The sequence below is a fragment of the Corvus kubaryi genome, unplaced genomic scaffold, assembly GCF_017639235.1.
Source record: "Corvus kubaryi isolate FWS band 111438036 unplaced genomic scaffold, C.kubaryi_AGA036_p1.0 37357, whole genome shotgun sequence".
Taxonomy (NCBI): domain Eukaryota; kingdom Metazoa; phylum Chordata; class Aves; order Passeriformes; family Corvidae; genus Corvus; species Corvus kubaryi.
The window spans coordinates 4,078,670-4,103,025 of record NW_024581117.1 but is presented as its reverse complement, the minus strand read 5'-3'; the positions used below and the strand labels follow the sequence as shown (position 1 = coordinate 4,103,025).

The following is a 24,356-nucleotide window of genomic DNA, read 5'->3' as shown; positions in this document are numbered from 1 at the left end:
CTGACTTAGTGATGCCTTAGTATTTTCTTCTGATATTAAAAGCTTTTACAAAATAATTAATTTGTTACACTAGATACACGATATAAGAAAATTTTGCATTTATTCAACCATAAAACCAAAGTCTTCTCAACCTACCTCAGCAGTTTCCAGACCATCTATTGTCATACAGATATCAAGATCACTTTGTTTGAAGCCAAAGCCATTTTTTGAAGAGCCAAACAAATCCAGCTTGGTTCCTGTAAGGCATGTATTATATTACAGCCATATACCAACAAAGAACCTCAAATTATATATACACAGAATCTCAAATTTTATGTAGCTTCAAACCTCTGCATGTCTTCTAATACAGGCATGAAAACATTATTACATTTCTGTGGTACATGAAAATTTTCTGATCCACTTTGCTTACGAGAAAAGAATCTCTACTACTATTGGTTCAAGTAAGCAGTCTGACAAATCCAGAAACAAGTTACTTTCCAGTAGTGAAAGCATCAGCAGTTAAGTTCAAGCTGGCATCTGATTAAAAAAATGCTTTGTACAGAGATTCTCATGGTAAGGGATATACCTAGCTTCAGCCAAAAAAATCTTTTTCTAATTTTAAAAGATCATGAACTGAAGTCCAGGTGTTACAGGTAAGAACTCCAGAAACAAACAAAGGAAAAAAATCAAACACCAAGGTTCTGCAAATAGGCCAGATGTTCTGCCTACGCTTTAAAATATTCCAAGCTCAGTAAGTTTCAGTAGGAAGTACTACAAAAAACTTGTTGCTTGCAAGAGCAGTTACAAAAATAAGTCTAATTAATAAATACACTTAAAATAACAAATATAAAACTATTCCACTTCTGCTTTGTTTTTTTCTTAACTTGCCATTGTTCCTTCCTGCTAATATGTACTATATATGAATAAATAAAAAATCACAAATTTAAAAAAGGCTTAAAAGACTTAGAACAAAAAATAATGTAGTGAAATATTGGAATGCTGAGCAACAATATGGGCTAAACATTCAAAACTAAAGTGTTTATTATACTGAAATGATGTTTTCTTGGAAAACATTCAAGTATGAACAATGAAAAGTATAAATATGAAGTTAAAATGGCTTAATTACCTGGGAAATCCTGTCTAATGAAGATTTCCAAGCTTTGTCTTATATATTCCCGAGCCTGATCCTCTACTATATTTGGAGCAAAATCATCTTTAAAAAAAAAAAAGAAAAAAAGACAAGAATTTAGGCAACTGTTGTGTAGAAAGAGCAAACAGCAAAGATTCAAGTGAAAATAGAGAGGGGTTTACAGTGGGGCAGGGGAAGGGAAAGAGAAAAAGAAAGAGAAAATTCACATGTGAAGGAAAGAAAGCAAGGATGAGGTAGAAGAGAAATACCTGTTCAAAGAAAAACATTAATTAGACAAATAATGCATTTTGTCTGGTCAGAAAAGGCGAGAGAGAAAGGAGGAAAGTTGGGTCACTCTGAAAAGAACAAAAGTGGAGAAGTGTTACAATAGAACACTGAAGTCTTTGTTTACAAAAAAACACAAGTTAAGGAACAGTTAACATAATTCAAATCAGCCAAATATAAAAGGATCAGTCAAAAACTCCACCCAAAATTAGACTCTCAGAAAATATATTTTTCTGTATGAGTAAACAACCAGCCAGTTGGAAGACAAATCTGAACACTTTCTGGTTCTCTAGATACAAATTATTCAGCAGTTCTATTAAAGCCATTACCATTAAGCCAAATCTAAGAGTTGGAGGCAATGTAGCAAATAAACTGTCACCTTATAACACCATTAGTCTGTGGGTATTTCATTATTTTTTTCTGATTCTTTTTCTACGGCACAACAATATTCAAAGGAAAAAACTTACGGTAACATTGGACACAAACTTGATCTAGAATATCTGAAAACTTGGGTGTCAGGGGTGGCAGTGGGTCAAGCTCAATTTTCTTGAAGTCTTCTGGACAATCATTCTTTAAATGACCTTCCCGTTTGCACAAGCTACATACTACTGTAGGAGACTGCATAAACAAAAAGCAAGATCAGTTTTAAAAACTGTAGTACTTTAATGAATTTGAGCAACACTTTCATATAACTTCTAACAGAACATAAGCAATATGTTTATGTTCTGATACAGCTTGCTTACCTTGCCCTTTGTAAAAGCTTGTTTACTGAACTGATAAAAAAGTTCAGATTCTAAGCACTGTTCTACTGCTGTGTTCTCTTCAGAATGGCTTCCCTTCTCAGTAAGATATTCTTGACTCAAATTGTTCCTTAGAGGTCCAGCTACATTTTCTTCGAAGTGTTTGTTCTCATATTTACTGGGGATGGAAAAATCATCTTGTTCCTCTGACAGTGCATCATCATCTCCAGATCCAGTATATGTGTTATCTAGTTCACCTCCAGCTCTAATGGTAATACTGCATTCTCTCTGATTGACAAGACTTGGTGCTTCCTCCTCTTCCTCTTCATCATCTGAGTTAATCATTTGGGATATCTGACTCTGTGCTGAACACAGGAATTTTTGTGGGGATTCATCCAGTTCATCAGTACCTTCAGTGCTACTATCCTCATCAATGTCAATCTTATCATCTGTTATACCGCTGCACTCCAACCCAAATTCATCACTCTCTGTAAGTGCAGTGTTTCGAAAACCTTCTAAGTCTGAAGTACTACATGTCTCTACATCGTGCTCATTCACTGTAACAGGGAGATCTCCACCGTCACTGTCTTCATCGACTGACTGCTCAGCAGCCAAAATACTATTCCATCGTCTTTTTTGTTGTTCATGTTCTTCCTCTTCCTCCTCTTCTTCATCTTCATTTTCACTCTCTGTCTCTTCACAACTAGGTTTAAAATCCTCATTATCTCCAGAAATAATCTCCTCAATTATACAGTCTGAGTCTTCATGGGTAATTCCCAGATGACTTATATCATCAGCCAATTCCTCTTCTGTGAAACTTTCTGAGCCATCACACAGTCTTGAAGGATCAATTTTATGTTCTTTGGGCATACATGTAGCCTCTGTTATGCAATCTTCTACTATGGCTGTGTTTGTTCTACTATCTAAGTTTTGCAAGTCAGAATCTTCATGCTTTATAGCATCTTTTCCATGGTCCAGCATTTGGGATTTCTCCTCACTTGCATTTGAAGAGGATATTTTGCTCCATTTTGCACTTTTTTTGTGAGGCAAAGCGAAATACTTGTAAGTTGCTCTCAGGCAGTGAAGAATATACTCATACACCAGCTGGCTGTTTAGAGTTCTTGCCACATTCCTTTTGACTGAATATGGGTCTAGAAGAAAGAAGAAGTGAGCCAGCAGTGAAAGAGTTAACTTTTTAAAAAAAGAATACACTTACATCCTTACAGAGTTCGAATTGCTAGCTACTCTTAAACATTGTGTAAGGACACAAGATCTACGAATTGTGCTGAAGACACAATTCTGCTGAAATTTTAAGTTCACTTAATTATTTCTGATAATGTTGAAAATAACACCCAATAGAAATATTAAACTGATTTTTTTTAAAAATTTTCTACTATAATCAGTCCAATATTCAAAATTTCTAAGATGTAACACAGTATCAATAGCCAAGTCACCACCTTATAAAAATTAAAGTTATAGCTCTTTGAAGTTTGTTGAGACATATTTAGATACCTTCCACAGCAATGCGCTTTTTAGGCCAGTCCTTTGATTCACGGGACACTGGTTCTTTGAGTCGTATGCTAATAACCAAATCAGCCATATTGAACTCCAAAGCATAGAAACGAAGCAGTTCAAGCCAGAGCTGACCAACGGGTGCTGAACACTGCTGACTTAAATCAAATACTAAGGGAACCTGTCAATTACAGAAGAAAACCTTAAATAGCATTTAGTTGACAGGCGTTTAGCTGTTACACTTCCTTCATTTTATCTGTAACCTAGTATGACAGAACTTATCATTGCTTCTCTACTCCTGCAATTGCAATAAAAACTGCAATTAAAAAGGTGGAAGAGATTGTATAAAACTTGAAAATGAAAGGCTGCAGCAATGGTAAAGACTAGCATCAATAATTAATAACAATTGCTTCTTTAAGTGTTTATGCCATAATTTATAAATTTCAAAGAAAGAAATGTATCTCATCTAACAGGACAGAATGGATTATACAGCCTATTTTTTAGCAAAGTCTAGGCTGAATTGTTAACTGGCACAACATGCAATCACATACTGATACTGTTTCTTACAAAGTTGTTATAACAGAAATAATTTGTAAGAACAGTTCAAAGCAAAGAGGAAATATTTTTCATACGCTTAATCTCCTTCCAAGAGAAAACTGCTCCAACTCTGTAAACTGCATTATCCCTGGTAGAGTAAAATTCAGGGTCTTATCAAAGAGTTTGAAATTGTATCTATTTTCCTGCCAGCTCCTTAGCGCCAAGAGCTAAGCACAACAGACCTTGAAGCAAGCAGTCATGCAATCTCTTAGTTCAGCTCATGGTTTTGAAACATAAACACAAAACTGAAATTTTGTTCTTCTAAGAACAGCAATGACTGCTAGACTACTACAGAAATAAATATATAAAAGTTCAGACCTTGCCCCTTCTAGGGGAAGTTTCTTGTGGCAAATCAGAATCATCAGCGGGGTTATGCTCCCAAACCACAGCATCATTCTTGACTTCTCTCAGATGAAAATTAGTTAATTTGTTTAATGAGAATCCTCCAATCTAGAGGAAATTAAAAAAAAAACCACCATAGAACATCATGTGAACTTTAAATTTTAGTCCTCACATCACAGTAGAACAAAGTTTAAAAACACCTGTTCCAGGTCTAGAATATGTCCCAACCTTTTTCTCTATCTTCTCCCCAAACTTCTCTGCCAAAAACTCTCAATGGTCTTGGAAGGGTGTGCTTGTGTCCACACTCAGGAAATATGGACAGTGAGGTGGACTGAAAACTGGATGAATGGCAGATCCCAGAAGGTTGTAATCAGTGGCACAGAGTCTAAACATGGGCCTGTCCCAAGTGGTATCCCCCACGGGTCAATACGGGGCCCAGTGTTGTTAAATTTGTTCAGCAGTGACTCAGAGGGACAGATGCCTCCTCAGCAGGTCCAGATGACACAAAGCTGGAAGCAGTGGCCAATACCCCAGGATGCAGCCTTGACAGGGTAGGAAGATGGGCAGAGAAGAACTGTCTGAAGTTCAACAAAAGGAAAAGCAGGGTCCTTCATTCCAATGGGGAGGAATAACCCAAAGTGCCAGCACAGGCTTGGGCTGATCTGCTGGGAAGCAGCTCTGAGGAGGACGTGGGGGTCCTGGTGCACAACAAACTGTCCATGAACCAGCAGTGTGCCCTGGGGGCCAAGAAGGCCAATGGTGTCCTGGGGTGCATTAGGAGGAGCACTGCCAGCAGGACAAGGGGGGTGATCCTGTCCCTCTACTGTGCCCTGGTGAGGCACATCTGGAGTGCTGTGTCCAGTTCTGGGCGCCTCAGTGCAAGGGAGACATGGAGCTCCTGGAGTGGGTCCAGCAAAGGGCTACAAAGATAATTAAAGGACTAGAGCACTTCTCTTACGAGGAAAGGCTGAGGGAGCTGGGCTTGTTCAGCCTTGAAAAGTGGCAACTCAGAGAGGACCTCATCCATATCTGAGTATCTGAAGGGAGGGTGTCAAGAGGACAGATCCAGGTGGTGCCAAGCAACAGGACAAGAGGCAATGGGCCTCAGTTTGGGTCTGACTGAGATAAAGCTTGCAGCCCTCCCAGTGCTGTGCTTTGGATCAGTAGCTGGAAGAGTACTGGTAACAGACCAGTGTTTTGGCTACTGCTGAGCAGCTTTGCCCCTCTGACATTCCTTCCCCCCACCAAAGGGGATGGGAGTGGGCAAGAGCCTGGGAGGAGATACAACCAGGCCAGCTGACCCAAATCAATCAAATTCCATACCATATCACATCAGCTCAGATATATAAGCTGAGAGAGAGAGGAGGAAGGGGGGGGCATTAATGAAGTTCCAATGTTTGCCTTTCAGAGCAACCGTTATGTGTGCTGAAGCCCTGCTTCCTGGGAAGTGCCTGAACATCGCTGCTAATGGGAAACAGAGATTGACCTTTTATCCCCTTCAGCTTTTGCACACACAAATCTCTGCTTATTCTTTTTCTTTTACTGTAGTAAAACTGCTTTATCTCACCCTGCTGGCTGCTCTCCATCTTACTCTTTCCCCTGTCTCAAAGGGAAAGGGAGTGACAGTGACTTAGCTGCACCTGGCACCCAGCCAGGGTCAACCCACTACAGCAGTTTTCCCTGGGAGGGGAAACTGATGCACAGAAAGTTCCACCTAAATATGAGGAAGACCTTCTTTACTGTGTGGCTGACCAAGCACTGGAACAGAAAATTGTGTGACTTCTTTGCACATTAGACAAGCATAAATATTTATCTTTTAATTACATGGCCATACACAACAGGACATTTTTCTAATCCAGTTCAGAGAGTGGAGATGCTTCCAAATGAGTCAGTAACTTACTAGAGAAAATTGTTAACTGCAAGGTTCATGTTATTAATTAGAGGAACTGCAACACGCATGCTAAACATAACAAGAGACTGTAAGTACAAAAATGGGTGCCGTGAATATAACACGTAAACGGTGTCCTGGAGAATTGGATTCTGGATCGGCATCCATAATACAACTCCTGACATCAAGATGCATTTCAGTTTCTAAATCCAAGAAATACATGCTCTAAACTCCTAATGCGATCCCTTCAGCAGGCATCACATCAGTGTGCTCCCCAACCATGGTCTACGTTTTGGAGAATGAGATGTCAAATTCCAAGACATTGTTTTGGGACGTAGCTATGTGGATTGAGTTCTCAAGAGTCTGGAAGAAAGGCTCAAAAAAATGAGGAAGTAAATTGCTGCAAAATGCATTATTCAATGCCCAGCTCGCCTTACTTATAGAAGGGGCAACAGAGCACTTACTTCAATGACTAGGATTGTGAAATGCAGCCTTACAGCTAGGCATACTAAAGTTAAGTGTAGTCATTGAATGATGATGAATTCACAGATGAATTCATATTCTTAATTCCTGCAGGAATGGCTTGCTTATAGCTTGCTCAGAGTAGCATAGAGCTGACAGATTATATACCACCACAAGTGACTGGTCCTCTCATTCGTACTATTCAGCATATTAACACACATACCCATGATCCCAAATAGACAGGTAGAAAAGGCTCTTTCCTCTGTTGTAGAAAGAAAATAACCATTAAAGCGAACACATAAGGTGACAAGCCTCCCTCTTCAGGACGATCAACACAGCACAACTGTAAAAACAAATTGTGCAGTCATTAAAGTTTCAAGTGGTACTATGAAAACTGTTTGCTTAATTACTGTTCAGAAGTCAGTCATATTGAACACTAGCAGGAACTCAGATATCTCTGAGCTCTTATCAGATGGAATTTGTTCTCAAGGACTGCATATTTACTCCAGTTACTACCATACCACCACAACGTTTTCAGTGTAAGAGCCATACGACACAGACTAGCAAAACAGACAGTATATATATACATACATATTTTCAAAAATGATAGCTCCTTTTGCATAGATACAGTACACGTGGAAAGTTGTTCCATTTTTTAAATTAATATTTTAATTGCAGACACAAATTTTAGAACAAGTTATGTTAATTCACAAGACTGTTTTCATCGACAATAGAGACAGTTTTTAATTTTTTTTTTTCATGATGGATTAAGTATATGAGAAACTAGCAATTCCATTTCATATACATTCCTCTGACTAGTTTGGTAACAGAGCAGGATACTTACAGTCTGCATGCTACTGAATGAAGCTTAAAATTCTGCTTTTGAAATTTAGTGGAACATTATCACACACAAATGATAATTATATAATTTATAAAATTTACATTTTATAAAAACTTACGTCCTTATTCCAACTCTTTTTTTAAAGGACTGTTTCAACAACTGTTTTCTAAACTATAACTACAGGCATAATATCAAAGTTCATTCAATACTTATTGACAGATAAGGGAATATAAATGACTCTCACCTTTGCCCAGTACCTGAAGGCAATCACTAAAGGTACGATAGTAGGTTCCAGCTTTCCGAGTGTAGCCAAATGGTTTGTTGTCAGACAAGCGTTCTCATTCCCTGCACTCACTTTACAAATAAGGCCACTAAAATCCAAAAAGAAACAAAAGATCTTGGAGGTTTTGTAAGAACACCCATAGGTCAGATAACATCTCACAGAACAGTGTAGCAGAAGGCTGTGAGGAAAGACTTGACCGCCTCTCAAAGACAGCATCTCTGCATGAAAAGCAGCATGCAATACTTATTTGATTTATGGTTAGGTTGAGAATATATGCATTATAATTTTCTGTACAAGTGTTTTAAGATACAGTTCAAATTTAAATATTTTTTCTAATGATAAGAATTTACTGAATTGAAAAAGTTATAGTATTAATTTCCTTCATGAAACAAAAATGTCTTCCCATACGACACCCACCATTCAAACAGTTTCTATGCTGTTTTCACAGAACATGAAATATTTTTAAACACTGAAAAATCAAGGTAGCAGCAAATAACTGGTAATATTTTTATCAGTAGCTGTTTATAGAATGTTTCATGAATCTTAACTGATATTCATCAAATGGGCAAAATAAATTATTTTTCACTTGTTCTCAAAATACTAGCAAAGCTAAGCAAACTGTTCTTATCCTTACAGAAATCTATAATTTAATGCGGTATGTACACTACCTATAAGAAAGGAAAGTTTCTGCTTAAGCAATAATCCCAAATGGAAGGGTAAGGGTACATGCTGGAAGCCATAATGGTTGAAGGGGTTGGGAAATACACAGCTGAGGACAGAACAACCCTTACCCTCTTATTCTAGGCTAGGAATGACTTGCCCATGAGTGTTAGTTTGTGTTTCAAGATCCATGGAACTGTAATAATTTAGTACAGAAACGTCATTTATCAGGTGTTGGTAATATAATTTACATTGCTATATACTATTAGAACACACAAAGTGACAACTGAGACCTTTGCTTTTCTCTGCACACCACCACTGGTACTCTAGCATGGAAATCTGCATCAACTTCCGTAAAAGATTCTAAGTGGGAGAGAGAAAAGGAAGAAGCCACATTAAGCATGGTGTTGACAAAAAATATGTTGAACAGGTTGCAACTAGAGGAGTACAGGTAGAATTTCAGCTTCTAATACAATGACTAATGTTGAGAAAAATAAAGTATCTATGATAATTTACAAGAGTGATGGGATTAATTTAAGTGTTTCACATGTGATGGGAAGAATATGGTTTATACAATGAGCACTAATAGGAAAATACTGAGGAAAACCAGAACTTTCAAAATTCATATATACACAGTAGGTACAATTAAGGAAGTATATTTTGGTTAAGAGCTGGGTTCAGCAATTCAGGCATATAGACAGACTGACAACACCTGTGGAACAACGTTAGTGTGAAAAATAAAAAACCAGAGTGTTACAACACTACTATACAGAAATAAATTTGTTCTCCCTGGTTATCTGACAGTGCTTTATGTACATGTAGAACAGGTTTGCCTACATGATGTAATGTCCTTTCGCTATGCTTTTTCTATTTTTTTTGTTCTTATTCTTTATATAATTTTTCCAAATATGATTCAACTGCCAGCAACCCTGGTCCTTCCTCTAAGTGGTGTTTATTGATCCAAACTGAATTTATTTTTGATGCCTCACTGTTTCACTGGCCATGAAGAGAGGAAACTATGAAGCCATTTTAGATTCTTAAAAATTCTGAAATGACAAGATTTTTGTGATGTTACTTAGCCAACAGTACACCTAATTTCATTGAAAATTATCTTGCTCTTGCCACTGGGGTACCTCAGACACCTAATGCTTTATGGCTGTATCTTCTCACTCACAGAGAAGACTTTGTACAACATGTTAATAAAAATATTACTTGCTTTTGAGATACATTGGAAAGCCTAACTTCTTACAAGATCTGGGTATTCATTCCTCTAATATGACTGAAAAATAACCCCATTCTCAAAGACCATAATGCTCCAGACAATAAAATACACATACAACAATGGTGGGGGTGCCACTGAGAAAATGTAGGTCAGTAAATATGCATGTTTTGAACCATATTGTCTAGTTCCCCAACTGAGGGCATAAAGCAAGGCAAGAAAGCAGTGAAGCTACTTTTTGCAATCTGCATTTTAAAAGAACAGAGTTTTCACACCCCCGGCCAATATTTTCATTTTTTCTTGCTTGCATATGGCTTGAATTGGTTTGAGTAAGTGCATTTTTTAAAGGATCTTAAACTTTACTTCACTGTATCAATGCACAGAGTTACATTTGTTACCTGAAAAAAACCCCATGTGTCTGGAAGCAGTCATCTGTACATGGTCATCACATGCACTAACAGACACATGCACATAATTACAGGAAAGAGACCACAATGTTAAAGTATATTACTGGTTTCTGTTACATATTAAGGAACTTAGGCTACTTTCTGTACTATGCATGGCTAATAGAGCAGGCTGGGAAGGGAGCAGAGTCTCTCTCATGTGTAATGACATCTTCACTTACAATGTAGAAGAAAGCTTCCCACTAGGAATTTCTCGCATCATCAAAAACAACAGAACTTTAGCCCTCATAACACTGAACATTAAACCAAAACTAGTTCTGTCAATGTATTCTTTCCTGCAGTATTTTTCAATCTCATATCTTTCTAAAAAAGAATAGCATGTGGTGTACCTATTCAGCAGAGGTGAAATTCAACAATACTAAGCAGCAATAGTTTAATGAAATCGAGAAGGCAGCAATTTTTTCTTACCACTGTTCTGCAGACTTTCTTGCACAAGTAAGAGAACATCTGGTTGAGTCATCTGTCAATAAAAGGAATAAAGCTGGTTTTGTATCAATCACTTGTCAAAAAGGTGATTTTCTACAACTCAGATTTAAAACTGCCTCTAGGTGTACTAGAGTATTGTTAAGTTGGACCAAAGGAACAGGAACTCTCTTTGTTTTGAAGAGGAAAAAATAATCCCGGAGTAATTTTTAGTAAAGTTACTTTTACTTCTATCAAAGACTTTGTTATGGTAAGAAAACCCCCACCAACAGAATTACTGTTTCAGTGTGCTTAAATACCTCTTCATTCTGACACAGTGGACTTACATCATGTTAAAGACTGGAATTACAGCTTTTTAAAATTATATGCATTTTATGAACTTAGATCACTCTTTGTTTCCTAAAGGAAATGCTAACTCTAACAATGGGACTGCCAAATCAACTACAGCAGGAGTAAGTTTATGTATGGAATCAAGTTCTTAATTCCTTTTCAGTGTTCAAGCACAAAGACACACAGAAACAACATGACAAATCAAGGCTCCACAAAAAAACAGTAACATGGTTTCACAGCTCAAATATAACCTAGTAGTCAAAACGTGCGTGTGTAAATATATCAGTACAAAACTAGGATCAGTATGGAAACATGATCACAGAAGTATCACTTATTCCAGCTGTTAGAGAATATAAATAATCGTCTGTCTCATAGGACTGCTAGAGTACAGATGTTTTAAGTGTTTTCAGAAGAAGTTTCAATAAAACACAAAGCTGTATTATGCTGCCTGATCACTGCTGTTCTGTGAAGAAAGGAATGTTATTTTAAGACCAGACCAGCTCTGTTTTACCCAATGGGCTTTTAGAGAAAGTGTTACTACCACACTAGAAAATACATTTAAAATATAATCTACATGAAGATGCAAACATTCAAAGCCATTTACACATACTTAATAAAATAGCCTTACTTACATTGGCAGGAAACTGGGTATCTATGTTTATGTCTGAAGTTTTGAAACCAAATCTGCTATAGGAGGAGCCATACAATCTTAATGAACACTCTGCAACAAAAAGAATTATACTTCATTTACACTATGCCTAACTCTAAGTCTGTAGCTACTTTACAGCATTGTTAATAAATCTTAAACCTACACCTGGTTTTGATAAGCACAGGAAAACCAGAAGGGTCTTCCAACAGCCCAGATTTATTACTAAATCCTGCCTTCCATGCTGTTGTTGGTAAAGGCTTATCAAGAAGGTCAAATCCTTCCCACATCCTTCTCATCTTCACTGTTTACTTGAGGCTTGTTTGGGTCATGAGCACCATTGTAATTTAATTCTGAAACAGTGTTATATTACTGCATCATGTTGTTCAACAGACTAGTAACTAAACATGCTGTTTTAGAATTTAGAGAGACAAGATTTTTAATTCAGTTTTCATTTCATAAGCTGTTGGGGATTTTTTTCTGCTTGTTTTCTTTTTTGTTTGTTCAGTTTTTGTTGTTGTTATTTTGTTTTTAAGCTGGCACATCTAACACTTAAAACAAACTGCAAATAATACCTGGCAATTTTTGACGCAGCAAGTTTTCCATTGTTGTTTTAATGTTAAGCCTTTCTTCTAGATCTTCATTATTTAAGCCAAACTCCTGCACTACATTTCCAATAGCAACACCAATAGCTTGTATCTGGGAAGGCGTTGGAGGAGGAAGAGCAGTCAGCAGTTGTTCTTCTTGCTTTTCCTTTCAAGAAAAAAAGACCAATGTTCAAATGCGTTTCTTGAGTTGCTTAACATGCTAGAATTAATGCCAACAACTCATCCCAAGTAATACCACCACCACCACAGATTTTCCAGGTAATGTAGGTAACTGGAAGCAATAAAGAATCTGATACTCCAGGAGGCCTCAGTAACATTCAGAGGTGTATATATACTTGTACTTGGCACGTGAAAAAAAAAAGTCACAAATTCTTTCATCACCTCTGAGGTGTGAAAAGTTAGGAGCTAAAGAGGAAGAAACAGGAAATCTGCATATGACATATTTTGTCCACTTCAAGCAGAGAACGTAGAAGACATTAAAAAAAAAAAAAAAAAAAGGTAAAATTGATGTTATGCTGAAATTTATTTTGATACTTATGCTCAAAACAAATCTATTTCCTTTACATATAAACAAGTCTGTAGTACTCCACAAGTGCTTAATTTTTACAGTATTTCTGAACTGAAATATTCACTCTGACATGCAAGTTATCATTGCTAATTCTGCCATACCAACTGTATTTGCATATTGCTACTCCTCATTGCAAAGTCCATGTCCCAAGTTTACTGTTTTTATCAGTATCACTATGTAACAGTTTTCAAAAAGATTGAAACATGGTAAAAATTAAACGCAGAACGATTTTAAAAGCAGTGCAGTTTCATAATCATTAGCAGGGTAAGGAAGGTTTAATTAAGCTACAGATTATACTTTTGCTTGTGCTTAACTCACCTTTACGATTTTCTTGTGTCTTTTGTCTTTAATATGCTTATGAGCAAAAGCCACTGACTCAATCAAAACATCACACAGTTTGCAGGTATATTTTGCTGATGGGTAGTTTCGAGGTTGCTAAAATAAAGACAGTAAAAAACTCCCTAAAATATATAAAGATATTACTTTCACTTCACTCAATACCCTTGCTAAGTTGAATGACTAAAATCTACACCCACTCACTTCAGCTTCCCTAACTCCGTATCTGCCATCAAAAAGTTTGCACATCAAGTATAATGTCAGAAGAATGATACCATGTCAATCACACCCAACACCCTATCTTTTACAGGAAAAAATACCCAATGCCCATGGAAGAGTCTATTAATTGAACAAACAATTACTCCAGCATTTTAACATATAAGATTTGTTATTATTTCATGAACTAAAGGAGAAGCCATTTTTTGAGCTTGAACTGTTATACTGTAGAAAAAAATGCCCAAAAGACAACCCATCTTCTTTTTATAATTCATTAACAGCAATACCGTTACTTAAATTCTGTAACTAAACTTTCTAGCTACAATCAGAGATACTGCTCAAGGTCTACCCTCTACAATGTATTTACAGGAAAAAAAATAAATAGGAGAGATCTATCTATACAAGTAAAGACAGTGGCACCTTCTTCAGTCTATAAATGTAGTCTCGCTTCAATCGTTCTTCAGCTTGCTGGAGCCCCAGAAGTTCTTTTGCTGACAGCACAGATTCATCTATGACTGGACCATCCACTTCATCATGATCATACTCATCTTTCCTAGTTCTTCTTGATCTTCTTGGTTTTCTAAGCTTCTTCATTTCTTATAAAGAGTTATGAGAACAAATGTGTCAATGTGTCAAATAACTTCAGAGTGCCCCACAGCCTTTTAAAGAATTTTTTCCTTAATTAACATTCTACTTACATAAGAGTCAAAGAATTCACCTACCTGGTATGGTTTCACAATCTGTTCTGTGCAAGTCTGATAATAGTAAGTGTATTAGTATTATTACCTATAGTACCTTTGTCCTAAACTACTAACAAATCAACTAATTTGTCCCTCTGAAGACAATGACCTTATTTAGATACCTTTGTTAAAACTAGCAAAAAAAAAAAAAAAAAAAAAAAAAAAAAAAAAAAAAAAAAAAAAAAGAACTAAATGGAATTTATATACCTGTATGCCATTATAATGAAAACACAGAATATACTGAAAGGTTTCAGGATTCCTGGTCAGGCTTTTTTAGGCTACTAAGTTAGACTACAAGTATGACAGAATTAAAAAGTGTAGGCCAATTTGAATGACTTATAAGAGCTAGCAGCACTATGATATGGCACTGTCATGGCATAGCTCACATTTGACGTTTTATTAACAAGGGATGATTACCAGTGATAATCTAATCTGCCTCTCAGTTAAGCCAGTATGTGGATCAGTACTAACTCCACAACATTAAATAAGCAAGTGAAAAAAAGTAAGCACCACTGCTGACTACAAGAGACTAAAGAATGGACTTGCTAAGTATGTGCACATTGCTTAATAAAGCTGTAACACTGTCATAATAATAATGCTTAAAAAACTTCTTGTGTTTACAGCAAAACTTCTGGAACAAATTAATGTAGGTGCCACTTCTACTTTAAAGCAAATTTTGTCATCATTCTGAAGCAGAAGTTGCTATTGGCCCAAAGCCAATACCTCTAAAAATCATCTCAGGAATAAATATACACAGGTCAGATTTTCACACATGACTTCAGATCACATCTTGCCTTTCACTTGTACAGCTATACAGGATGTATAGCACGGAATTTCTAAAGTTCCCTTCTTCTAAGAAAGTTTATGCAACTTCCCTAGACTCCCAAACTTTTATCACAGCATGAGGCTATAATTTGTAATAAAAAGACCAAAAAAACCACCCCAGATAAACTGCTCTGCCGAATACATTTATGGAGTTTCTTTCCTGTGACCACAATTTTTGTCTCTAATAATTGGCAAAAGAGAAACAACACAGTTGTGTATTTGTAACCAGTTATTTGATTCAGTTCACTAAGCAGCACACACGTGTTAGTGGTGTAAATAGTATCAGGACAAAAATGGTAATGTAATAATTTCTTTCTTTCAGCGGCAGCACAAGTTTAAGCTGGAATAAAGAGAATTTAGGCTTAACAGGTTGCAAAAGCAGTACTCCCAAGGAATCAAGGAAACAAAAACAAAAGTCTGAGCTTCTGAACCGTCCACATACCCTCCATTTTTGCTCTGACACTTCTGCTCAAATTCCTAAGATGCGCCACATCTATTTGACTACATTTTTAACTAATCAGTGTAGACAGAACCTGAAGGTGTATTAATGTCTTCACAGAAAAGCCTCGGACAACTACCTACTTATCAATTGTTTCTGTAGCCAACAAATAACTTAAAAAAAAAAGTTATAAATTAAAAGAAGACTTCCTAAAAAAAAAAATCACAAATTTAAAAAATACTTCTGGTAGGTACAGGAGTGACAATCTAATTGTAAGTTCATGATTAAATGAAGAACTAAAGACAAGTTAAACACAAAGCTCTTGCAGACAAAACAGTGTCTCAGATATTTGGTAAACTCCATATAAGCTACAATAAAAAAGACATGAAAGTAATGAAAAGGACAACTGCACAAAGTATTTCAAGTAAATGCTAAAAGAAACAATTTCATTGATTTTGCTACTTGACACACAACTTCTGAAGGAACCTCAAGACGTGAGCTATGCCATGCCAGTGCTTCACAGCAGGATGAAATGAACTCTGTCAGATCTGAGCAATGCTCAGCTAACCTGCTCTTAAAGGCCTTCAGGTACCTTTTCCATGAGCTGCCCAGACAACGTCTCCAGAACTTCCCTACCTTTATCTTCAGAAACTCTAAACGTTGCCCTTTATTCCTCATCTGAACCTTTCTTGCTCAATTTTAGTCCCATTGCTTTGTGTTCCATCTACTGGAAAAAAATACATCAGTTTTTTATGGCCATCCTAGACAGAGGAAGATTGTAACTATTTCTCCCTACACTTTTCATTTTGCAAAAAGATTGGGCATTGCTCACAGTTGTTCACAGAACAGCTTCTGTTTCCTAAGTGTCTTCACAACCTTCTTGCTTTTGTTTGGACAGCTTCCCTTTTATTCATACAAGTGGGGTGCCAAAACTGGATGGAGGATTGCAACTGAGTTTACAAAGACTGAGAAAAAGGAGTACTTCAGGCTGTGAGTCTTTTCTCATGCCTCACAACCCCATGATAATAACTACTCATTATCATCTTCTGATTCACTATCATTTCAGATTCTTCTCTGAAAAAAATACTATTTTATACTAAGTTTTCCTCCTTTATTTTCACAGCTGATATTCCTACTTAACAATGGCATTTACACATCCTTTGTATTTCATTCTATATGTAGGTCATTTCTCCAATTGTGCAAAGTTACTTTAATTGACCTTCCTGCTTTTCTGCATTCCTTTCCTACCAGCTCCACAGCATATTCAATTTTCAGAGCACACAATGAATAAGTGTGGTGTCTTCATTCATCGTTAGAGTTGTATAATAAACATTGAATGGAATAGAATCCTCACTCACTAGATGTTCGCTCACTACTTTCTTTAACTGACAAAATCTTTAGTAGTTTCTGAGTATAGTTACCTAATCAGCTCTGCAAGTCTCTTACATTAATTTAATCCAGATAATTTTCCACTAGTTTACTTACGGAACTGTCATATAAGAGTATCTAAAGTAGTACAGTACTACTACCAGCAATATCTACCAACTGCCTTTCCCATGTCCACAGGGGACTGATAACTATTTTAAAGAAATAAATTAGGGCTTGGCATACCTTTTCCTTAACAAATCCATTATTAACTACTACTTATCTTTGTTACCTTTCAGATACCTTTCAGTATATTACATTATTTGCTCCAAAATTGGCTCCCAAGATTAAAGTTGCACACCAATTATTTTAATTCCATTTGCATTTTCCTGTAATCAGTAGCTCACTTCCCCAAAGCTCTCAAGTATGATTGCCAATTGTTCCAAGTATCTATTTCAGTGAGTTACTGAAGTTGAAGAAAAAAGTTCATTACATCAAGTAAACTGAAGAAAAAACTTATGAAAACACTCTACTCTCTCCTCATGTGAGGTTGAGCAGTGTGCAACTTACTTCTAACAATGAGGGACACTGGGCACCTGTTCACAGTTTATCTTTCTCGTTACAGCTACTACCAAAGGAAAGGACATTTAATTCCTGGGCTTCCGGGTACCAAGCAGCAGTAGCTTTTTTTCTCAGCAGAGGGTCTGATCACTACTTTCTTTGGCTCCCGCTCTTAGCCAAAACAAGACAGGTTTCTTGTCAACTGGTGTTCCACGTTAGCAGCACCGCATCCATGCTTTAGTCTTTCTTATTTTATGTAGTTATATTCTCTATATTCTTTGAAGTTCCCTTTTTCTGCTTTACTTGCATTAAATGAAAATATTATGGTATCGATCACTTAACCATCTCTAAGCCAGTCCTTCCTCACATTTCAATGCTTTGGGTTTGTATGCTCATTATTAGTACCAACTGCACACAGGGAAGTTCAATATGTATGGAGAACTAGATTTGTGTTATTGCTGTACTAAATTCTCAAAATACTTACATGGCATTGTTTTCAATCTTCATTAAGACACATCTTTAAAGACCTCATTGGTAGCTCCAAAAATCTTACCCTGTTATCAGCTTAATTGAAAGATCCCCTACCAGCCATGACAGATTACATCAAACTGTACAGGGAAAACTGCAAACAGGGACACTACACAGATGCTGCAACCTACCTACCTCTACCACTCACAAACCAAACTACAAAGACAACACAGTCTATAAAACAATTGCTGAAACAATTTGTCTAAAGTGCTACAAGTACAGTGCAGTTAATAGTTTGCAATACAGGAGAGAACAAAAACTCTTTTTTGCTTTAATAGTGAATCTTGAAATTTTACTTTTCAGTAACACATGTAGGAAGCTACTTTACTGGATAGCTATGTAAAAACAAACAAACATGTGATTACCAGAACTTCTTTTCTGCATGTCTGGCACATCTTTGCTCATTAAATCTTCCTGAAGTTGTCGTCTTACATTTCTGTTTCCACCACCTTCCACCTCATGAAAAGAGTCCTTTCTTGTCCTGCCATGCCCAGGAATCCAGGCAACAGATCGGTACTCTCTCCAGGTGTCAGAAGCACTACGGTGGTCATCGGATACCCACTTCTTCATTTGGTCTCTTTGGATATCATTTAACTTTGAGCCTTGACTGTAAGTTGTGTTTTTAAGTGAATTTGGGCTACTCAAAACACTACGTGGCCCTCGCCTGGGACTGCTTCCATAATGACCTGGAGCTCCCTTTTTCTTTTGCAGGCTGGTATCTATTTTATTGCTATAGCCACTGCCATATTCATCCATGACTTCGTAGCCTTTTTGTAAGGGACTTTCTTTTAATTGTTCTTGATGCAAAATTTCCTGTTCCTTATTTTGTTTGGCAAAGCAAGGTTTTGCAGCATCTCCCATGATTATTGCTGTTCAATTTAGTGACTCCCACCTAGAAATCAAAAAGGTAAAAGCTGTACTTTAAAATCAATCAAGCAATAAACACTAGGTATTAATTGCCATGGAAATCTCAACAATCTTGAACCAAGGCAAGAAAAGGCACTCCAAATCTTAGCTAGGTCTCTTCTCATAGAACGTCTAACACCTATGGGTGGTTCATAAAATCCAGAGACAGCCTATGGCTTTTCCAGGCACTAAGGTCTAGACGCCTTTAGGACAGATAGGAAATTTTAAGACTCTACGTCAGTCGCAGCTCAGTACAGGCAAGCTGTGAAAGAAATGCTGAAGGAATTTCATGGCATGCAGATTATGTAGGAGGTGAAAACAAGGATGGCCCCAAGGCCATTCTGCATATCAAAATATTCCTCCTTGCCCACAGTAGACACTGTTCACCTTGTTAAGAATGAAAATTGTGTCATCAAAGAGATGCAGAAGCTAAGCTGCAATCCAGCTATAAGGTAAATATGATATAATGATTTAGAAACAATGAGCACTCTGCACATTTTAACCAGACCACCATTGTGACACCTCACATTACACAGAATTAAACACTCCAATTTCATATTATTTTAGCAATGTCTGAAACATCTGGGCCACTGAACTGCTTGCATAATCACCCCCCTTTCCTTGGTTACATCCATGTTCTTACTGCAAAACACTTCCACAGAGCTCTAACTCCAATGTTGCCAGTAAGCCATGTGGACTGTGAAAGGGGGAACTACAGGAAGAGACTGTGTAAAACATGCTGAGGCAGTGGTCTCATCAACACTGAATATTTTATGATTTAAATATAGACACATACAACCAAACAAAAAAGATTTTCAGAATATGTGCAGGTGCTTAAGGATGCAGATGAAGATGTAAAGTGATGTAAAGAGCATTTTCAAGCATCTAAACATCAGAAAATATCCTTCTGTTGCCTTTAATATGGGAGCAGAGTACCTGATTTTTTAACCTTTTTTTTTAAGTTCTGCAGGCCACAAAGGCACTCTTAAGCATCTCAGTGTCTGCTTTTCATAGGCACGAGACTTTTAGTGTTTATGCCCCTCTTAAGAAGAAGATAGTTTTTTGCTCCTACACAAGCAACAAAACAAATAGGATTCCTGTTCTAAAGACCGGAATTCTTACCCAATTATATACATCTCTGGAAATGCAGCTGCTCCAGCTAAGAGTGGAAAAAAAGGTTTCAAACACACAAAGTGTACTTGCTTCCTATTTTAGGCAAGAAACTGCTGTCAAACCCGAATTTCAGAGTAACCTAAACCCAGCCTGTTTTTGAGTTATCCCCAGAAGCAACGCCCACAGCCTGCCGCCAGGCTGGATGACGACACCTCCCTGCACTGGAAGGAAGCAGAAAAGTCAAAGTTTACATGAGCCTGCGGCTCCCAACCACGACTGCAGGTGCGAGCCTGGCATGGGCAGGGGGTGCCCTGGGGGTCAGCAGCGTCGCAGATGGCCACGACACGGTAGCCTTCGGGGCCAGAAGCACCAGACAGCGCCGGCCAAGCTGCCAGCAGGACCCAGGCGAAGGCGTTACGATACCGGCGCAAGAAACATACAGTGTGGGCCAGGACTCCCTTGCCACCACGCCGCAGCTCCCGGCTCGCTCCTCGTCCTCCCACAGGCTGACGAAGGTCCCCAGCCCCCTCCTGTCGACCCCCGACCCCAGTGCAGGGACTGTGGCGCAGCATCCCCCCGACCGACCGCCTCAGCCAGACACAGCCCGCGACGAGGGGGCCGCGGCGGGCCCGGCAGGGAGGGAGCGAGAGACAGATGTAGGGAGGGAGACAGGAAGGCAGAGGGGCGGGCGAGGGGGTCAGGACACCGGCGGACACTGTCCGCCGCCGGGAAAGGCCTCGCCCTGCCGCCGGCCGCCGAGAGAAGGGCACTCACCGCCCGCTACCGCCGGCCCGCCCGTCGCCATTGTGCCGCGACGGAAGCGGCGCCGGTCCCTCGGCGCGCCCGATCCGCGCGGGTCTTCCGGCAGTGCGGGCCCGCCCTCCCGGCGGGGTGGGACAGGGCCGGACGCGGAGGTGGGGACAGTCCGGCGCGGGGTGGGCGGGGAAAGGTTGACTGACCGAATACGTGTGTGTGGAGTAGACCGTGGCGTTAAGTGCCGGGTCCAGTATTGCCTTATACGTCCAGGCATGGTGACTCCACCACTTCCCTGGGCAGGCCGCTGCCACTTCTGATCACCCTTTCTGAAGAAATTCCTCCGATGTACAACCTGAGCCTCCCCTAGCGCAGCTTGAGACTCTGCCCTCTTGTCCTGTCACTGCTGCCTGTGAAAAGAGGCCAACCCTCACTTGGCTGCACCCTCCTTTTCGGCAGTTGTAGAAAGCAATAAGGTCTCCCCTGAGCCTCCCCCAGCTCCCTCAGCTGCTCCTCACAGGACTTGTGCTCCAGACCCTTCCCAGCTCCATTGCCCTTCTCTGGATATGCTCCAGCACCTCTATGTCTTTGTTGGCAGTGAGGAGCCCAAATATGAACACAAGATATGAGGTGCAGCCTCACCAGTGCTGAGTACAGGGGGACAATCACTACCCTGGTCCTGCTGGCCACACTATTGCTGATACAGGCCAGGATGCCATTGGCCTTCTTGGTCATTGAAGATGTGAATCATGTGCATTGCAGTCATCTCCCAGAAAATGCAATGGAAAATAAATGGATTTGCACAGCAGTCACAAAACCAGTACAATATAAGCAAGACCTGCATAATAGTTCCTGAATGTAATGTTATTGGCTCTTCTGGGGGAAAACTGAAGACATTGCTGCCCCACTGTGTACCAAACCCAACCCAGTCATACAGCCTGTGTGTCTCATCAAACCAGGCCCCCTGTTGAAGTCACTAACATTTGGAGCAAATTACTTACAAGAAACAAAACCACAAATTACTGGAAGTGGGAAAACCTGGGGCAGGTGGGGAAATGGACACATACCTGGTTTCAGGTAGGAAAACCCCTTGTACTTCCCACCTCATTAAGTTGCCCTTCTCATTGGATTAAGTGACCTGTGTATTTTGTCAATATTGCTTGCACTTGCTCAGCCTCTTGTTCTTACAGCTTCATCCTGTTTCTGTATGCCCTCTTCTTTACCTAATATACTGGCTCGTTCAGAAGGGTCTCTACCTACCATGCTTTTGCATTCATATTTATGGAAAAGAGGGACTCTTAATAAACCTCATGACGTGGTCCTCAGAAGAATTCACCTTCCCATTCCAGTTCAGATTTCCTTAGCAAAATGTGTACAAGTATAGAGGTTTTGAAGACAGGTAAATAGCAGAGACTTCCCAGAATAATTTATGGTTCCAAGACAGGAATTTATAGCCTAGTGCTGTGCATTAACAGTTGGAAGATGCTTTTGCCTTCCCCTCTATTACCCTTTCCTGGTAAAATGCTTTCTGGAAAGGGCCTGGCATGGAAGGATAGCATAACTTAACAAAACAATTGGAGTAAGCAGATGTGGCTAGGGTCCCAAACATGAAAACGTTTCTGAATCCTGTCTTGCCTCCTTCTTCCATAAAATTGTTGAGTGGCTGCAGGCTCAGCATGTTTCATGTTGTATTGACTGTGGTGGGTCAAACAGTTTTTGGTTTGATGAAAGCTTTTCACTAGTGCACCCATGCAAGACTGTCTAAAGTTTCTGTCATTTTTATGAAACTAAAATTCCTGTGGTTTTTATAAAGCTCAGTGATTCTGGTTTAAGTTTCGATTTGATGGATTATTGTATACTCAAATACTAGCATTTTCTATGATCAGACAAAAATAAGAGGAAATGAGCTAAAACTGTCATACATCCTAAATACACATGCTGCTTGCTTGGAAAGCCTAAATTTTGATCAGCTGAGATTTTTTCCTAAGTAGATAGTATGAAGATGCAATTAGACAGTTTTTGTGAGAAAAAGTAAACTTAGCATGCCGAATACAAATATACTGAAATGGGAAAGATAACTAGCAGATCTTGTTAAATTTACCTGTAATAAAAGAGAGAAACTGAAAAATAGTAAAAGAGTACAACTCACTAAATCAAGTCAGATCAGCCAGGTGCATATAAATTATAAGACTGAGCGTAAAGAACAAATCACAGTATTGGGCATCACAAAGTCATATTTTAGTTTTGAAGAAATGTAGTCTTTGGAATTTTTTGAGTACTGATCTTGAATCTGCTGCAGACATTTTGTTCCAGATTAAAGCAAGTCACTACATTCCCAGTTTCTCCAGTTTGAGCAAACAAGTATTTTATATATCTTTTAAATAGCCTTTGGCTTGTTTTGCTGGTGTACAAAAGATACTGTTTTCCTTTAAGAAAGCTTGTTTACCAAAGAATAAAGGATTGCATTTTTCTGTGGTTTTGTGAGACAAACTGGGCCAGTTTGGGATTATCCTTTCCCATACTTGTGCTAATGGGGATGGGATTGCCCAGGCACAGAAGTGATAGGAAGCAGAGGCAGAATCCTGTTTTGACTGTGACTCAGACATCTCTTGGAGCCTCACCCCATACCTGCTTTGTCACCACAGCATTTTACTGTTGGAACACTCTCCATCTTGAAAAGCTGCTAAACTACTAGAAGCACTGACAATGTTGCTGTTTGTCTTCACCAGTGAAAGATTGCATCACTTGCAGAAAAATCATAAAACCTGTCTGCTGGATATTTTATTGGTGACTTTTTCTGGAAGATAGTGGATCTGACCATTTACACCCAAAAAGAACTTGGTCAAATGTGGTGTCCTTTTCCAACTTGCTGTGCATCTCCAGACTACTTTCTGGTGGGAAGCACAAAAGGCCTTGATGCTGTGTAAGTGCTGTTCAGCAGTAACTAAAACATCTCTGTATTATCAAAACTTTTTCCAGTATACATCCAAAACATTGCCCCCATACCAGCTACCATGAAGAAATCTAACTCTACCCCAGCCCAAACCAGTATATTCTCCACCAGTTATTCCATATCACTTACGTCGTGTTAAGATTCCACCCTATCTCAGTACATCCCGCTTGGCCATGAAATGTCTGTGAAATGTCCATAATTATCCACAAAATGCTCACTGTGTTTATTTGGTGTATGACTTTGGGCTCCATCTGCTATGGTGGTCACTCAAGATGGGAGAAGTAGTGTGTTTCATTGAGTCATTTGGCACCAAAGGCAGCTCTGATCAAGTCACTGCTGCACGTGCTCTGTGTGCAGAAAATCACACTATGAAAAGCCAGTGTCCCCAAAAGAGACAGAGGAGTCCTGCAGCTTTATTTGAATAAAGGGAAAGAGTCCACTGGGGCATACCCCCATGGCGTTTCTCTCTCTCGGTTTTGGAGGATGCAGCCTCCTTTTACCCTAAACTCCCAGCCACATGTTGCCCTCTTCCTAACTGGCAGAGGAACTAGGAAGGTACAGCCTTCCATAAGCGCCTTCCACATATTCCGCCCTTGAACCTGTCATTTTCCTCCAAAAGTCAGAAGTTCAGGCTGAGTTCTGTAG

General features: G+C 38.9%; 1 protein-coding gene across 4 annotated transcripts in view; it reads right to left on the bottom strand.

The window, feature by feature from the left end:
• The window catches only part of TUT7 (terminal uridylyl transferase 7), a 34,918-nt gene extending 14,053 nt beyond the window's left edge, over nt 1-20,865 (bottom strand). For 3 of the 4 annotated variants that reach the window (XM_042033227.1, XM_042033230.1, XM_042033229.1), the window contains exons 1-16: nt 20,780-20,865; nt 18,352-18,878; nt 13,949-14,124; nt 13,295-13,411; nt 12,376-12,553; nt 11,787-11,875; nt 10,810-10,861; nt 9,012-9,081; nt 8,020-8,146; nt 7,158-7,277; nt 4,561-4,692; nt 3,646-3,826; nt 2,137-3,284; nt 1,861-2,011; nt 1,106-1,192; nt 136-236 (exon numbers count right to left, since the gene is read on the bottom strand). In XM_042033227.1, the coding sequence (XP_041889161.1) occupies nt 136-236; nt 1,106-1,192; nt 1,861-2,011; nt 2,137-3,284; nt 3,646-3,826; nt 4,561-4,692; nt 7,158-7,277; nt 8,020-8,146; nt 9,012-9,081; nt 10,810-10,861; nt 11,787-11,875; nt 12,376-12,553; nt 13,295-13,411; nt 13,949-14,124; nt 18,352-18,847 (3,225 nt within the window). In that variant the 5' untranslated portion in view covers nt 18,848-18,878; nt 20,780-20,865. Of the gene's footprint in view, nt 1-135; nt 237-1,105; nt 1,193-1,860; nt 2,012-2,136; nt 3,285-3,645; nt 3,827-4,560; nt 4,693-7,157; nt 7,278-8,019; nt 8,147-9,011; nt 9,082-10,809; nt 10,862-11,786; nt 11,876-12,375; nt 12,554-13,294; nt 13,412-13,948; nt 14,125-18,351; nt 18,879-20,014; nt 20,227-20,779 lie in introns of those variants that run through there. The other variant, XM_042033228.1, reaches the window with a different exon arrangement.
• Between the last annotated feature and the right edge of the window lie 3,491 nt (nt 20,866-24,356).